Source organism: Chlamydotis macqueenii, chromosome 22 (genome assembly GCF_036417535.1).
Source record: "Chlamydotis macqueenii isolate bChlMac1 chromosome 22, bChlMac1.mat, whole genome shotgun sequence".
NCBI classification, from domain to species: Eukaryota; Metazoa; Chordata; class Aves; order Otidiformes; family Otididae; genus Chlamydotis; species Chlamydotis macqueenii.
In genome coordinates, this window is record NC_141577.1 from 3,735,341 (window position 1) to 3,752,854 (window position 17,514).

At 48.5% G+C, this 17,514-nt stretch overlaps 1 protein-coding gene across 4 annotated transcripts; it reads right to left on the reverse strand.

The window, feature by feature from the left end:
• Positions 1 to 205: 205 nt before the first annotated feature.
• On the reverse strand, positions 206 to 17,180 carry INPP5B (inositol polyphosphate-5-phosphatase B). Of its 4 annotated transcripts, none has more exons than XM_086765197.1 (22): positions 17,089 to 17,180; positions 16,922 to 17,001; positions 16,452 to 16,549; positions 16,028 to 16,057; positions 15,472 to 15,582; positions 11,742 to 11,832; positions 10,190 to 10,360; positions 9,381 to 9,482; positions 8,856 to 8,970; positions 8,097 to 8,213; positions 7,038 to 7,225; positions 6,126 to 6,237; positions 5,852 to 5,961; positions 4,843 to 4,978; positions 4,179 to 4,289; positions 3,368 to 3,530; positions 2,975 to 3,210; positions 2,293 to 2,406; positions 1,838 to 1,922; positions 1,323 to 1,450; positions 954 to 1,065; positions 206 to 628 (listed from the first exon to the last, which is right to left on the reverse strand). In XM_086765197.1, exons 1-22 carry the CDS (start codon positions 17,143 to 17,145, stop codon positions 504 to 506), a joined length of 2,592 nt encoding a protein of 863 aa, XP_086621323.1. In that variant the 5' UTR covers positions 17,146 to 17,180; the 3' UTR covers positions 206 to 503. The 4 variants fall into 4 exon arrangements, with proteins under 4 accessions (XP_086621323.1, XP_086621322.1, XP_086621324.1 ...); XM_086765196.1 differs by having other exon boundaries at positions 11,742 to 11,835; XM_086765198.1 differs by having other exon boundaries at positions 11,742 to 11,835; positions 16,918 to 17,001; positions 17,089 to 17,117.
• Positions 17,181 to 17,514: the final 334 nt, after the last annotated feature.

Genomic DNA, 17,514 nt, shown 5'->3' on the forward strand with positions numbered 1-17,514 from the left:
GGCCGCGCCTGCGCACTCAGCGGCGGCGCCGAGCGGCCGTTGGCGCCGCTGCGCGCCCCCGCGCGGCGCCGGTGCTCGCCCCCGCGCGTTACCGGCCCCGGTGTGGGGGAAGGAAACGGGGGTGGCGGTGCCGGAGACAAAACCAAGACGCTAAGACAGCCAACAGCGAAAACGGGCAGAGAGGCTGGAAAAACGCACCGAGATCTTTTTATTTAAATAACGAGGACATAAAAATTCTGAGTTTTAATACTAGTTAAATAAAATACAGTGTAAATATCAGCTCTTATACTTTTACTTGTCTACATACAGCTTATTTAGAACTTTGATATACATTACAGCTTAAACAGTGACACCTGACTCAAAGTGCCTGGTATGTGCCTTCAGGAGCAATAGATTGTATAAAATACTGTGATATCAATAAAAAAGACAGTATACTGTACAAAAAAAATATATATTTTTACAGTAATTTGATGTCTAAAAATCAGATCAGCTGCATCTAAAATTCATGGCAAATGGTCTTCTTTCAAGAGGAACTGGTGGATAAATTGCTGAGCTTTCCTCTTTTCAGTTATATCGGGTGTGGGATGTCCGGGGGGAGGGCGCAGTAACAAGCCACCAAATATACTAGCTGCATTGGGGAAAATAATTTTTACAAATTAATAAGATTTTAAAAAAGCCACACACACACACAAGAAGAGGACAGCAGCAGCAGGACACCAAGAGTAGTCCCACCAGCCCCAGTCAGTCAAAGTGAGAGAGTGCCCGGCTTCAGAACGGGGTAAGATAAAGTTGATGACCCGTGCGTCTCTGGATCACTTTACAACTTTTTCCAGGCTACTGCAATGATTCTTCAAAGCAGCAGAGGCCATGACGGCACTCACGTTGGAGAAATCTGTTTTGTTATACAAACTGCGAAGCCCCTTTGAACAGAATGGTTATTTTGCTCGCCTTACCAAGAATATTCACATCCAAATGGTTCTTCCCTGAATTTTTCAGTAGTTCTCGTAGAAATGCCATTAGGTATTCAAATACATTTTTATGGCACGCTGGCAGCTTAGAGATAATCTGAGGAGAGGAAAAAAAACCCCAACATTCATAATGAAGCCATGGCAATGGCTTAGCAGCTTTATCTACTACCAACATCACCCTGCCTGCAAATATTAACAACTCCTAATAACCAAGAAGCACCAGTTCTAGATCCCTTCTATTATCAGATGAATAAGTTTTTGAAGGCAAAATCCTGTTACTGGCCTGGCATAGAACGGTTTGCCTCCCCTCCCTCCAGAATTACAGAAACAGCCTCCCAGTGAAGGCAGCAATACCTGGTTGCTCAGCGGGTAGTTGCTGGCGTTCTCCAAGCAGCTGCTGTAGAACCTGTAGCAGATGACAGGCTCCGGCAGGCTTTCCAGGAAGAGCAGCAGGGCTTCTGCTACCGAGTGGTTGCTGCCAACTGATCCAAAGGACTGTTAAGGAAGAGGCAAGCACAGCTTTGGCCGTATTTCTGCTGAAATGTTAATCTTTGCTTAGGTCTCTAAGAACTCCTCCTATTGTTCACGGCTTTGAGTTAAATCACTTGACTCCAAACAGCAAGGAGTCTGCTCCTGGCAGGCAGACACTTACATAATTCATCAGCAACCATTCATCAACACCGCAAGGACTGAGCAGAGGCACTGGTACCGATCACAAGGCACAGCGAGGAACTGCAGGTCTCAGCTACCCCGAGACGAGAGACAGTAATTTAAAAGCCACAGCGGAGCAGAAAAGACTCAGAAAATCTTTTTCCGTTTTGATCACTACAGCATAGCGAGCCTCACCGGCGACCAGTCTAAAAGGATACGGAGGGTATCATGCATTCCTTTGTCCAAACAATCTCGTATTTGCTCAAATTCGGATCTGAGGCCTGGTTGCTGAAACAGGTCCTCCTGCAAAGCAGACCATTACTCAGTCTCAAGGAAAATAAAAGTTATTTGATTAAATAGAGCAATGTCATTATAATCTGGCTGGAAAAATCTCTCCGAATTGGCAGTTATCACCACAAATCCTCCCCTAGCAAGGCTGTGGCACTGCAGTAGAGAGCAACGCAGAAGGACAGCTGCTGATGCATGCCGCACACAGACAAGGTCACCATCACGAAACAGCGAAACAGTGCAACCCAGGGTCCTGGGATCACTTACTACAGATGTCCTTCATCTCTCTTTACCATTGGCCAAACATCCACAGTTAGCAATAACTTCTTCTTCAAAACTAAACCTAACACAAACAAATTATTTTGTGTTTACAAACACTGCCAACCTGCTGGGAAGCATTGCGGTACAAGTGATCCACCATCATCCACAGCTCTTTTGGAATGTCCATAGGCTTTTCAGCTTGAACAACATCATCACTTATTTCGAGTGGCATCAGGGTCTGAGGGAGGAGGGGAGGGTAAGAAGAAGGAGGGGGGGAAAAAAAAAAAAGTAGCTAGCCAAGTTCTTATTCAACTCTGCAAAAATGCTTCACAGAGCTTATATGTTAGAATTTAGAGTTGTTAAGAAACTGAACAGTTTCACCCACCAGTCTTCATACAAGACCAGTACAACAGGCACATTTATATCAAAAGTCCAGACAGAAGAAACAAGCTGCTCTTATAAATACACTTCACATACACTCTGCTCTGTGGAAGTGTTACATCAAGCCTCACATATGCACACACATCTCCATTCGCTGTGGAGAAAGCCAAAGGCTCCGGGGAAAAGGTCTACATTTAGAAGCCGCACACCTTATTTAACTGTGCAGGCATTTAATGCGTTGGTTCATCCACGTGAAGAACTAATGCGAGATGTGGAGATGGTGCACTGGAAAGCACAAGCTATATCAACATTCTCAGAGTACGGACCAGGGAAGTGGAAGAAGGCTTTTTAGCAATGAACAGCACTTAACATCTCATTTTAATGGTTCTTGTGGGTTTCGGAAGGGAATCTTGTCTTTAACTCACAAGTTTCTGAATGGATTCTGCTGACATGTCCTGGATCGGTTCCCTCATGTAACACAGCGTATGAATGGGAGACCCAAAGCAACTTGGCAAGTAGTTGCCTGTTACAGATAGAAAATAATCCTTCCCCCTGTTAAGATGTAAGACCAAGATATCTTCAAGTTTCTCCTCTCCAGAGTTTAAGTGTGTAGCTGTTGATTTATTAACAAACACCTCCAACTCAATTGTGACCTCAGCATCTGCCAAAAGAGGATAAAATAACCCCGTACTCAGTTAAAAAAAAAGTATTAAACCAATAAGCCTGCAAACAGGCATAGTATTCTCAAAACAGCAGAGAGAGCTAAGCCAGAAGGTGACAATTTTAGCTCATTAACACGAGATGAACAAGGAGCTCACCTGGTAGCAGAAAGCCCTTACTGGGATTAGCGGTCAGCCACTCCTTGCAGTACGTTTCCTCATCTGGTTTGCTGATAAATTCAAACTGGCAGGGCACTTGCCCATTGCGGATTGTAAACTGCTCTACCTGCAGCTGCATGTATTTAACATCCTCAAAATGGAACTAGAAACAAATGTCAGTCAACATCATCAGCCAATTCCACCTTGGCAAGCACCAGCAGCAATTCCTGTCCTGTGGTTTAATCATTAAGCAGCAAGATACCCAGATTAACCCTCTTGCTCCTGCACCCCCTCTCTTCCAGGATTACATTTGCTTACTCTGTATGCTAAAGTCGTTTGCATCAGTGGGCCCTTTAAAACAAATGCTTCCCTCAAACAGCCTCAATGAAGCTTGAGCACAAGATAGCTGTGGCCTCAAATGTCTCATTTGCTTATCTTTTTTAGCCTGCAACACACAAAGCAAATGCAGTTCTGTGACCTTCTCCAAATCCTTCAGATTTTACATTTTATGTTTCAAACGAGTCAGAGCAAAGGCACAAACTACCCTTTTACACTCTCTGTCCCCACCTCAGAGAGTAACACAGCCTACATTTCAGCCTGGTACTGTGAATGGAATTTACCGGCATCTAAACAGAAACAAGTATTTCTAGGCCTTGTAAACAGAGAACAGCTGGAATTCAAAATATTGTACTTCTTTGGAACCAGACCCCAGGGTCTAGAAGCCATCTAAGGCACTTCTGCTGCAACACGCTTCTGGGGTCTAGGGTTCCTCAGCTTCTCCAGCAACTCACAGCACACGAACATACCCTACCTCTCTCCGGGAGAGGGTCACCGAGGGAATGTTGGCATTCTCCAGCTTATCCAGGGAGCGGACTATTTCCTCAAAGGCTTTTCGATAGAGCTCCTCGTTCACAACCTTCACCTGGAAAGGACGCACACTACAGCAACTGGCATTTACTGTGCCTCTGCAGGAGAGCTGTCACACAGCTGGAAAGCTCGGAAGTGATTTGATTTTAGCAGCACACTAGCAAATACAACACTTGTAATGAACAGAGCGCTCGGAGCACTAACACTGCAAGGATCCAGCAGTAAAGGACCTTGCCATAACGAGGAAACGAGTGACCCGGTCAGTACTACTGTGGTGTCAATGATGCAGCATTCCTGCACTGCAAGGTTCTGTTAAAATTATTAGGAAAATAAGAAAAAAGACAAAAGAACACTTCTGAAAAAACAGCTACAGAAATTCATGCATTATTCTACTTACCTGAAGAATCATGGAACACAACCCTAGCTTACCAGGAACAACAGTCCTATCTCAGTATCTTATCTAGCCCACCTTTTAAGCTATTGTTCTCTGTGGATGCCATAAAAGCAGGAGGAGGGGAAACCAGCAGGAGATCCTCCCTCCTCCTTCCCTCTGTCCCCACACAGAGGACGAGGTCAGCAGTTATCCCCTTCAGCCCCGATGTACTTACCCCGATATCAAACACAGAGCTAACTGGCTTATGGTCACTGATCTTCAAAGCCATATGGCTGCGATAGCTCAGCTGAGCAATGTTCTGTCCTTTCCAGAGTATCCGATCACACCACGCTGGAACACGACACTTCTCGCTAAAACGGAGGTAAAAATTCCGGTTTCCAGGCACAGTTCAGGTGGAGTTAACAACACAAGGCAGAACACTGCTCTCCCAAAGACTGCTTTCCTGACAAGGCCTGGAGTTAGTTCTGGATCAAAGTTTTGTTTTCCAGAGTTTCTTAGACTAGTAATAAAAAGTTTGATCGTTTACTATTAGGTATCTCGATATCATGCTTCACTTTCTACTTCTTCAAAGATGTAATTATTTGTTTTGTTCTTTTGATACACTTAACATACAAAGTAATACTCAGAGACACTTCCGACCATAAGAATCACGACTATGAAGAACTCAGCCTCTACATTTAAAGTTAACATTTTAATTTTTTTTTCCACTGACTGCTGCACAGATTTCATTCCCACGCTTGAAGCCAACGTTCCCAGTTTACTAAGAACAGATCAGGCACTCTGTGTAGTGCATTACAGGAATGATGGTTCTTGCAGGAAAATGTCTGAACTGAGTAGGTATAGCAGATATCAGCAAATAAAAGATCCTAAAAATTTTGCTTGGGAAAAAAAAAAACCCAACCAAATGAAACCAAACCAAAAGAATGAAGCTAAAACGATTCCTTATTTTGTACACCCTAACTAAGAGGAAACTCAATAGATTATTCCTGGGAAAAAGATTAGGAATATCTGACAAGTAGCAGTGGAAGAAAAGCAATATAGATAGACGCAAACTGTGAGTAAACTGGAGATGGATTTTGAACCCAAGGGAGAGGAACAGCAATAATCTCAGAACTGTTCCTATTTATAAACATTAGATCTGCAATTCTTTTCAGCTTTGTTTTTACTTCCTTCAATGATAACACTAGCCATTGGTAGCATCACATGCAAGGCAACCACTGTACCTTGTGTCCCAGTCATCACAGCCAGCATCATATTTGTATGTTGGCTGGAAAGAAATATCTCCCTCCATAAAGCCTTCAAAGACGGCATTTGCATTCATTTGCCTCTTCAGCTACAAAAGAAAACGACACACACACAAAAAATTTAAATAAGCTCAAGCACAGTTCCCATAAGAGCTGAAAGGGAGATGTTCAGCAGGGAGAAGGCTGAGGAGAACGTGTGCAGTTCGTAACCTGCACCCTCAGCACCACCTGCAGGTAGGCGAGACATCAGTACCTGGTCATACTGGCAAAGCTCTAGAAACGCTTTCTCATCCACAAGCTGCTTCACTTTTGCCACATCCAGGTCATCCAGCCGATAGTTGAGGTCACCCAACCATAAGATCACACTGAAAGAGAACGTAGACCAGAAGTCTGCACAGAGGCCTACAGGTGTCCAGAAGGCAAGCTGGCTGTGAGCGGGAAGCACAGCTCCGCAGCGGCGCCTTAAACCTTCCGATGCGAGCGTGAGCTCTCCTAATCTCGACACGATCAATCGGATGCTGTGTCTGCTTCTCCATCAGAGAAAAAGTAAGAGTAAAAGCTTGAAAGAGAAGCTACATTTTCTACCTCTGCTGTTTTTAATTCCTGTTCTGCATGTTTGTCGCTAACTCTTAGTATCCGGTGTTTTTAATATTCCACGCTGAATAAATCCCACAACCCACTGGGGAAATCGATGCACAGAATCATAGAATGGTTTGGGTTGGAAGGGACCTTCAAAGCCCACCCAGTCCAACCCCCCTGCAAGAAGCAGGGACATCCCCAACCAGATCAGGTTGCTCAGAGCCTCATCCAGCCTGGCCATGAACGTTTCCAGGGATGGGGCATCCACCGCCTCTCTGGGCAACCTGGGCCAGTGTTCTATAACTCACATTGTAAAAAATTTTTTCCTAGTCATATTATTGCCGCATTCCCACTTCATGCTTGAAAATAAAACAAGGCCTGGAAGAGCAGGAGAAGGCAAGTGACTTATCAGAACTGTATAGGTGACCACTCTCCGAACCAGGGTTATGGTGAAGCACTTCTGGCCCTTCCAGGCTGACAATTAGATCACCGGGCACCCCTTCTCACATCCCTCACACCCCAGTACGTTCTTAAGGTTCTTCCTCGCCACGTGCAGTGGTTCACAAGGCTCAGATGGGAAGCGTACTCGTGTTTGCCAATAGTGAGAGGGGGCAAATTTGGATCCGGCTGGTAGAATTGCATTCGAGAGCAGATATCTTTGAAATCCTGGTTCCTCCGCTCATATTCCTCCGTGTGAGCTGCAAGGTGAGAATTCACAATGCACACGCTAGTGTTGTGGAATTTAAACCTTATGGCAACACCACCTTTGTTACCCTGAAAAATAAAGACAAAGACGTTGGTCAGAACCTTCTCCACAACAGATGAATCCCCAAACAAGTTACAAGCAGTGGACAAGCCAGAAGACACCGAGGCAGACCATTTAATTCCAGAGGAAGGAAAAGGCTGAAAACACCAATTGGTGATAACTACTTCATGAATTCAAGTCAGTAAGTCATGTGGGGGTTGCACACGGCAACCCAACACAGCAAGCAGGCACACGGAACTCAGTTTGTAATTCAGGAATTAGCTCATATAGAAGGAAATTAAACTCAGTAAGAGAGCTGGTCAGCTACTTCAGCAAGTCCTGAAACCTGTTTAGCAACAAACTGGATCTTTCAACACAAACTATAAAAAAGTGTAAATGGAGGAAGTACATGGCTTAGCTGGTCAAAAATACCTTTTGTCAAGTTATAGATAAATGTTCACAGAAACTCCATTCAAAGGGCCCTGACTCCATTCCAGTGCTGTGGAATGACAAGAGGGCAGTAAGTCCTCCTCAGGAAAACTAATCTGGAGAGACGTGTTTCTTCTGCTCATGTTACCTTGTGTAATTTGGTTTGGGCAAAATCACAGCCAGCATCAGAACACATGAGAAAGCAAGGCCCCACACAGCCCAGTACAGCAATCAGGAAAAAAAAAAAAAAAAAAAGCCTTCAGGGAAGATTCTTCTTCAAGGCCTTTGAGCCTTTGCAAGCACATGGCAATTCCCTCAAGCGACGCCCTGAGCTGGCGCAGGGACGGGACTGTGTGCTTCTAAAGGCAGCTGCACCCCTTAGCTGGAGGAATAACCACTACACCTAAGGAGAGGAGCTCTCCAGGGCTCTTCTAAATTTCACCTCTTCTCACGCACAGTTGCCGTTCTTACCATCCTCCCCATGATTCCAGTTCCCACAGTCTCAATCTCCACCTCAGAGATGTTCAAAGCAAGGTCTGCTTTCACATACAACAGAAGCATGATTCCCACGAGCCGCACAAGTTTCACCTGAAAAACAGATTCTGTTCCATTAAATACAGAGCGGGAGGGGTTTGATGAGAGAAGGCACATCGCTCCCCAATCCAGAACACGAGTCACCGAAACGCAGATGAAGAAAAAGAGAGTTCCAGGCTCATCCAACGGACCAGCTGGGCTCACAGTACGCAGGCACTCCAGCTGCACAGCGCAGGAGGGAGCCAGGGACCAACACCCCAGTAAACGAAGCTGAAGCCCAAAGCAGAACATACAGCACAGGCACAGCCCATGGAAGGAGCTTCCCTTCAACAACAGTGAGGAGAGACAAAGCAGCCCTAAGGAGCAGGAGCCAAAACATAAGCAGTATTCCTACCAAGATGCCTTCACAACTCATTCCACCCATGCACTGCGGAGACAGACACGGAAGATGCTAAGATACTTCCTATTCTCTTTTCCAAAGATAGCAGGAGGTTCCTTTATGCGTGGATGCCTACCTCCAGTCTCCTGCCCCGGCACCCTCCATAGCAACGCTACCTACTTCACGTTCAGAGCACTTCTGACTGAGCAAAAGCCTGCAGACAGTGAGCCTCTGGAAGACCGGCAATTGGGAACAGAAAGCGAAAGAAAAAGGGGCCCAAGTGGAAAATGATTCCACAGTCCAAAAGCCACATTTACCTTTGCGTATTTGGCATCTGGGTGAAGACTATCAGTTACAGCTTTAAACCATTCTTCTTCCTTCGGTGTGTCATTGAAAAAGAAGGCTTCTTTACTCAGATCAAGCTCCTGGAAACTGTGTCAGAGGAAGGAATCTATGGATGCACGCACTTGTTTATAACGCTCCAGCCCTTTCCTCTGGGAAAGAACTAAATCAATGTATACTCACTAAATTTATAGCTGAAAACTCAAATTCCGTTATGCTGATTTTAGAGGTATGTTAAAGGTAAAGCTAAGTTACTATTAGTACTAAATTGAATGGCATTAAAGATTTTGTAACACTGCAGTGCCAGAGTCTCCAGACACTACCAGACTGACAGCCCTTTCAGGCTACGCAAACACACGCTCTCAAGCTGTGCGATGGAGTAAGGCAGCGCAAACATTCCTCAGCCGCGGCGTCTGGGCTGAACACCTTCATGCTACAGATTCACAGGCAAGCATCCCACAGTCCAGGTTTGGAAGGACAGGCCAGAAAGAGACACTCACCCCACGCAGTAAATGTCTGGAGGCTCGGCATCGCACCTCAGCCAAGGCTGAAGGCTCTCTCTGGGTGACTGACCGTTCACATTGTATGTCCCAACGAAAAACCTGCAAAGAAATTAACTAAATTCCAGAGCTGCAACTTGTAGAGCTGATGGAAATACCTATATATACTCAATTCTACATAGAACTATTTAGGAGTAACTTGTTTCCAGGGGGGAATTAGGAAAACGTGGCAAAGTTTAAATTCCTAAAATGATTTAATTACAGTAGCATCTCTACAGACACGTGTTACAGAAGGATACACATTTTTACATAAAGTAGTAAAAAAAAAAAAGAATACTAGAGCTCTGCAGTAGCAGTTTTAAATGATAAATCCATAGAATGACTTGCATAAAAGGATTTCAACCACAGTAAAGTTTTGGTCCTAATTATACATTTCGCCCAAGCTCTTACGAGCTTATTGGAACAACCAAATGGGTAAGTGATGAACAGAAGCTGTGAGAGAGAAGGCCAGAGGTGCACACATTTCCAGACATGGTCTAAAAGAAGTACACCAAAAAGTCATTTCAAAACGGCCATTTGCTCAACAAGAACCACGAGGCAAGCCTTGACAGAGACGTGAATGAAATGCTTCTCTGCTAGTGCTTAAACGAGGATAAAAAGCTGCTCTGGAAAGGACGGATCATACTTTTCTACAAGATTTCCTATTTGCAGGGATACTAGCTTAAATAATGAACATGAGTTATTTGGACAGCTTACGCTAGCTAACTTACTCCCTGCAAAAATACATTCTTCTCAGGAATGATGGTTACCTGAAGCGCTGGATGTCTGTGTAGGAATCCTCCATTTGTACAAGGCGAGATTTAACAATAGTATCTCTTAGTCCAAACTTTGGTTCTGATAAGATCGAAGCCTTGTTTGAAACCATTACGCTGGAGGACCGTACCATTTCAGTCGTCACTTCAGGTTTGAGTTTGTTTTGCCTGCAAACAAAAGCAAAACTGCATGATGACACCCAGGATATAGCCACACCCTAAACAGCTTATTTCTGCCACCAAGGACTTGACTGCATTTATCTGTCTGTTTTACAAAAGATAGATAATCAACCTTTGGGGTAAGCAAACGAGACTGAAGTGAGCATTTCTTAGAACAGTTCAGATTTCTAGATAAAACCAGTTTAACTAACTGAAAAAACAAATGGTTTTCACTAACCTGGTGCAGCCTGTTGATTCAGAGCAGGCCGTACACCTGGATGTCGATATATTAATCTGTACGCCTTTCCTGCTCACTGGAGCAAGGAGATGCAAACCTCATCTCCCGCTGCCTCTGCTCAGCCCTTCTGACCTCCCTCAGCAGAAGAATGAAAAACTGTTTGTTTAAAAAGCCTTCTGGTGGAAAACTCACAGCTCTGCCTGGAAAGGAGGCAGCACAGAGTGGGTGGAGGTGGTTTTATTTAGTATCTCCTGGCTCTGCAAACTCCTTTTGCAACAGTAATAATGCCACAGCTTGGGAGTTCCCACAAGCGAGTGGATGGTATAAATGTAAGGTCAACAACCTGCACACCAGTGCCAAGGACAGCACACAGACAGGCTTTGAACGATACGCAGCAGGGTCCACAAAGTCCTGGGAACTGGAAAATGAAACTGCATCATTTTAAGAGTCTATCTATGAGAGACCCTGGCCCTAAGCCAAAGCTCTCTGAAGTCAAAATAAACAATGCTAGCAAGTTGTGTCCCACTAAACAGCAAAAATATGCCCAAACAGGGGACTAGCAGGACCCTCTCTGAGCGACTGTGCTGAAATTCCCACTAAAGTTTTGACAACACGCTATGCTGATTTTTTTTTTCTCAATTAACTAGAGTCTGAAGTTTCTCTTCCCAAAAAGTTCCCAACTTCTGCTGTAGATCCCACCACCTCTGGGGACTGCAGCCGACACGGTCTCCGGCAGATGGAACTAGCTTGCGGCTGCAAGACTGCTCGAGCACTGGTGCATGCACAGACCTCACACGCTGGCACCAGAGACCAACTTCCCCACTCGGTTTCCAGCTGAAAACCAGGAAGCCCAGAAAGAAAGCTCTCTTCGCTTTCTTTTTCTTCCTCTAGACATCAAAGCATCAACAATTTCCCCACCGCAGTTCATTCCACCCATACACAATCATCAAGAAGCACTCAGAACGCTGGTGCTGTATATATTTACTGTCACTACACGGAGATCCTACGTGGAGGGTAGGCACAGCTAAACCAGCAAAGAAACATTGCCACCACTTTTACTCCTCACTAGACCTTCCACAAAGAGCTGACGTGGACAAATCCCCCTTCAACTGCTTCACCAAACCTACACAAGACGTGAGAGAGATACCATACCTGGGAGCACTTTTATCGGTGCTGTCGTGGCTCCGGTTCTGACTAGCTGCAAGCTTTTTTCCATTCTGTTTGATGCTTTCAGAGCCAACCACTTCTGGGGGGGAAGAAAAAAAAAAAGTTTCACTTTTTAAACACAAAGTGTTCTTTAATTTATCAACACACTTATGCAAACACTGGCAAAAGTCTGTGAGCAAAATATAATTTAGATTGTGTGGAGAAACAAAGTGCCCCGCAGTCTGGCTTTCAGTTATCTGATAAATTAAGCTTATTTTGACAGAACTGTTCTGTGACGATGCAGCTTCCTCTCCAGAGGAAGAATCGACGCTAGCACGCTGCGCGGCCATGGGGAGCAGAACTGCTGCATGCTGCCTGCCTGCTGCTGGAGCAGGCTGCTGTTGGCTCAACCTTACAGCTAAGCCAAACCAGGACTTAGCAGCACAAAATCCAGGGCTTGATCCTGAGAATCCAAAAAATGTATGTTAATAACAGGTTTTTCCTTTCTGAAGCAAGACAGGAAGTACAACGAAAGAAAGATAAAGGGGAGGGGAAAAAAAAACCACCAAAAACCTCACCCACGCTACCATTTAAAGGGTTTCTGCTGATCTGCAAAGACATAGCAAAGCACAAGAATCTCCCCCCTCGAGGCAGCGCAGTACAGAGTCACCACATGAACCCACTGTGCCTGCACGTTCCTAAGAAAAATAACAGGGCTGCTACCATGCAAATAAAACCAAATGCAGGCGTGACACTGAACACATCACACAACGTTAGCAAAATTCAACCAGTCTTTCAGCATTTCGTCTCAGTTACAGCATTCTGATCCTACAGGTTGCAAAGTAACAGTTAAAAAAGAGGATTCTGCGTGGGGGTCTCCATGATTAAGACGCACAAACAGCAATCTCAAGATTATGCCATTTAGCCCACGAATCTCATGATGATACAGAAATTGTTCTTAAGATTATAAGGTTCTAATCATTCAACTGAGCTTCTCCTTCAGCAAGCACAACCCAGAAAAACTGAAATGTTACTGCTGTCATAGTACATTCTCCAAGACGAGAGCACAAACCAGATACAGAACTTGAAGTACTCTACCTAAGCACTCAGAACATCAACAAGCTGACAAGAAGCAGCCGTATTCTCCGCTTGGAAAACCTCTTCTGCCCAAGAGCCCTTTGAGAATAAACAGCGTGTAAGAGGATTTATTAGAGCTTGGTCGCAGAAGAGCACGTGACTCAAACCTCATTACATATCACACAGCCAGAGTCACGTAGACTTGAACAGGAGCGTCCACAGTTCAGAGATGCGTTGTGAAGCGTGGTCTCGGAGAGCTGGGTCAGAGCCATCCATTTTCTCCACAGATACTAGGTACTTAATCAGCGCTGCTTGAGGCTCTGTAAGTTCTCCCGATAAAGACCATGCAACGTATCTCAACGGTGACAAGAACCAACTTGAACTTTCACTTAACAGACAACTGTTACTTTGATAACAGTAAGGGAGCAGCAGCTCAGGCTTTATTACCCATACAGGACGATGCCACTTGCCAGCACGCGGAAGGTGTTAGTGCCGGAGCGGCAAGACTTGCGTGCCTCCTCAGCGCTGCCGACACGGATCCAAAGATCACAGTCATATATCACACTTTTGCATTCTAACCTCATTAGCCACAATCAGTTACAGGTAGGATTGTCCTAATAAATAGATTAGCCCTGCAAAAGGGCTGTTTCCTTTAGATAAATTTATACCTAGACACAGATTGCTCTAGCCAGAGCGATCTATACATTAGCAATCTGAAGTGGAATACTTTTAGCAAGATAATGACCTTGTTCAATAATTGAACTGGGCACAGAAAGAGAGAGCTATGTGCAGAGATTACAGAACAGCAGAGCATGCATGGTCTGAATCAGACAGGATTTGCAGTTAAAGGAGATTTAAGCAGCCATAAACACCTTCTTGTTAAAAATGTGCAGTGACATTGTAGTCCTGTTCTACAGCAGGAAAATGTCTCGTATCTTCTGGATACAGTAGGATCCGCGCTTAGTGTTTTAAAGGCAGAATTAAATCAGCCTTGTCATCAGTGATACGAGTTTTATCCAGTCTGCTCTTTACTTAATGAAAGTGTAAGCAACAGTCCATGTAGGACTGGGCTGCTCCGGGCTGGAGGGAAGTAGGTTTGGTCTTTTCAGGGTTGCAAATGAAGCAACACCGCAGCTGTGACTGCACAGGCATGCACACAGATAGGATTTTAGGCAGGGGTTTTAACCAAAATTGTGAACATAAGCCATACAGGGTAAAGCACATTTAAATCCCTTTACAGATGACCTTATTCATTAGCCAGACATGATTCACAGAAGATATAATGAACCAATACCACTCTACTAGCAAATGGCAGCATTTACACAGTATTTAAATGTGCTTTGATTTGCGTATAAAAGTTGCTAACTCAATACGCATGTTCATTTAAGGACAGGATGGGTTACACCTATTGCTGGAAAACAGCAGACAAAACCTCATTCTATATCAACTTACGTCCCAAAAGACCCCAAGTGATGGCAGAGAGCATTTTCTTCTGCTAATACAAGAGCTAAAGAGAAAAAAAAAAAGAAAAGAAAAGAAAAAAGAGGTCCCTAGACTCCTCTGACTCAAGAAAAACACAATGAAGCCTTGAAAAGGCAACTCTGCCAAAGCTCAAAGGCGTGATTTGATAGGGGAACCGCTTCCTGAGCAGCTTACCGTTCAGAGAGCGTTACCGTGCTCCAGATACAACAAAACCACACCAACAAAGGAGCCAGAGTTGTGTTTCATCCAGCACGGTTCTCGTCCTAAGCACGTAGATAAGCCCCAGTCTCGCCCAGTCCGCTCTAAGCTGCAAGCTAAAACACCAGTGAGGCGATGTCTCCAGGTCCCCACCTCGGCTCAACCCAAGCTGCACTGTTCCCTCAGTTACAAAGTTCATCTCTTCTCTTTTTTTTTTTAATGCTACTGATAAACACAGAAATAAAAGGAAGGAATAATGGCAGCGACACCGAACTGCGCCTTCACAGATCACAGGGGCCCAGCCTGGCTGAAGCGGGCACACCAGGAGCAGCACCACGCAGATCTTCCGTCCCGCACTGACTCCAGGAACCGCTTCAGCTCGCCGAACCCTCCCGCACGCCCGCTCTGCAAAGCGGGAAACGGGAGCGCGGGGATCCGGTCCGTGCGCCGAGCACCGCGGCGGGGGTGGGGGGGGGGCCCGCCCGGCGAAGAGACCCCCGCAACCAGCCACGCGCGGCTCCTCGGAGGCTGCCGGGGTCCGGCAGATGCGGGGAGATGCGGGCAGGGCCCGGCGGCGCTGGCAGCTCCGCTCCCGCGGTACCCGCACCACCGGCTGCGCTCCCGCTGCCCGTGACTCCTCCGCCCGCAACCGGAGCCGCCGGGTCCGGGTCCCGGTCCCGGTCCCGGTCCCGGTCCCGGTCCCGGTCCCGGTCCCGCAGCGGAAGCCGGCGACTCCCCGCCACTCACCTCGGCGGGGCTGCCCACCCGCGGACATCGCCGCCGCCCGCTGCCGCCGCTCCGCCCGCCCCCGGGGAGCCCCGCCCCGCCCCCGGGAGCCCCGCCCCGCCACGCCCGCAGCTTCCCGCGCGTTTCCCGCGGGCCCGGACCGGTTTCAGCGGCCGGCGCTGCTTCTCCCGGGCGGAGAGGCCGGCTCGGCCCGGCCCAGCCCAGCCCAGCCCCGCCCCACCGGAGCTCCCACCTGGGCCGCAGCGGCTGACCTCCCGCAGGAACGTGCGCGTGTGGGAACCGAACGGCAACCGCACCGTGAGCTGATCCTCTTCCCAGCTGAGCCGGACAGTCACGTCAGCGCCTGGAGACAACGGGAGAAGGGCTCTCCTGGTCAGTGCCAACGAGCCTCAGGAATCGCGCGGCTGCTGCGTGCGCGCAGACTTCAGCAGCAAGTCTCCCCGTGCCCTTATCAGGGTCCTTTTCCACATTTTACACGAGGACGCCATTTAAAAATACAAAAATCAGCCTGTATAATAATTTTCGGTCTGCTCCTTCAGTGACAATAACCAACCTTCCAGTAGCAGTTTAAAAGCGTTAAACTTTGCTTGAACCGGGGCGGCAACGCTCGTCAGCATGAGCTGAACCACGGCGAGCAGCACAGCGAGTCCCCCGCCAGCGGCAAGATGAGACCCCCGCCCCAGCCAACAGTCCCATCACAAGAGCCCCGCTCCCGCCCCCCTGAGCGCCGCTGGCACAGGGCCCAGGAACGCCTGCAACACAGGCACCGGAGCAACAACAGAACTCACCGATGACGTGAAGGTCGCCGTCGAGCACAACTGTGAAAGCAAAACAAAGTTCAGTTCGAAAGCGGAGTAACAGGTTTGCAGAGCGCACCGATACTTTGAGGTCAGCGAGCCCGGTAAGTTCCGCAAACCCCAAATACTCCTTGTACAAACGGGGACGGGGCAGAACAAACCTGCGGGGTGGGAGGCTGCGGCTGGCGCTTGGGAGGACGCAGGGAGCTCCGCGTTGCGGAGCAATTAATCTAGCAGGGCCCTTCCAGCTATGCTGTGTGACACACAAGCGTCACCGGGGATTACAAATTGAAGAAAAAATGTGACGGCTGAATAGATCCTGGATTTCAGCAAGTACAACAACAAAATACAGGCTCCAAACCTCTTCATCCCCCGCTCTGGAGGTGGCCACTACGCCACCAAAGGGTGTCAGTACCTTCCTCCACCGCAAACCCTTCGGTGATCGGGATAACCCTCTCCAGACAGACATCCTCAGCCGCTATGGCCATCCGCCGGTGGGTGTACACGTGGATCCTGCAAGCACGGAGCAGACATGGACACGATGCCTCCTCGATTCCGGTGCCGCTGCAAGTACGGACAGACCCCGTTCCATCCCGCAGTGCCCAGCAAACCCCAAAGCATCTTCTCTACCGTGTGCCCACCCACCTGCTTGCCCTGTCAGTTAAATAAGAATGTATTTCCGTTACCGGACCAAAACCTCCGGGCCCTGCGCTGCCCCAGCCGCAGCGCACAGCAGAAATGCCGAGGCACATCGCCCTCCCATCGCTGCCCCCCCCCCCCGGCTGAAAGCCCCGGGCAGAGCTCTGGGGCGGCCCCCGAGGGTCCCGCACGTCGCCCGGCCACCCCGTTCCCCCCTCCCCACCGCCGCCGGTGCCGCAGACCCACGCGTGGTGCCCGCAGCTCTCCACCAGGCCCAGCAGCCGGCTCTCCGCGCTCTCCCCAGCAGCCAGGACGCCCTGCACCGCCTTCAGCCGAGGGTCAAGGAAGCGCCGAGAGAGCCGGGAGCACCGCGGGGCCGCCCCCGCGCCCGCCTCGGCCGAAGCAAAGGATACGATCCGGCAGCTCGCCCCGGGCTCCAGGCTCTCCTGGATGGCGACCGACTGGTCCATCCTGGCCGCGGCCGCCGCTCCCCGGGACCGCGGCCGGTCCCCCCGGCGGCTCCCCCGGCCCGGCCGTTCGGCGCGGCTGTCGCGATGTGTCGTGCGTGGCCCGCGGCGCCCCCCCCCCCCCGCCCCGGTGCCGTCCCCCCCCGCCCGCCGCGCGCCCCGGGCTACCGGCACCGCCCCGCGGGTCGCGGCCTGCAGCCGGCCGCTCCGGTAGCCCCGCGCTGAATGATGCGGCGGAGCCGGGCCGGGGAACCACCCGAGGCGGGGGCGGCTCCGCCACGGCCTGGGTCCGGTGCCCGGCGGGGCGGGAAAGCGGCGAGGCGCCGGGAGCGGCCTGCAGCGCTGTCCGGCCGGGAGGGGAGCGGCCCGCTG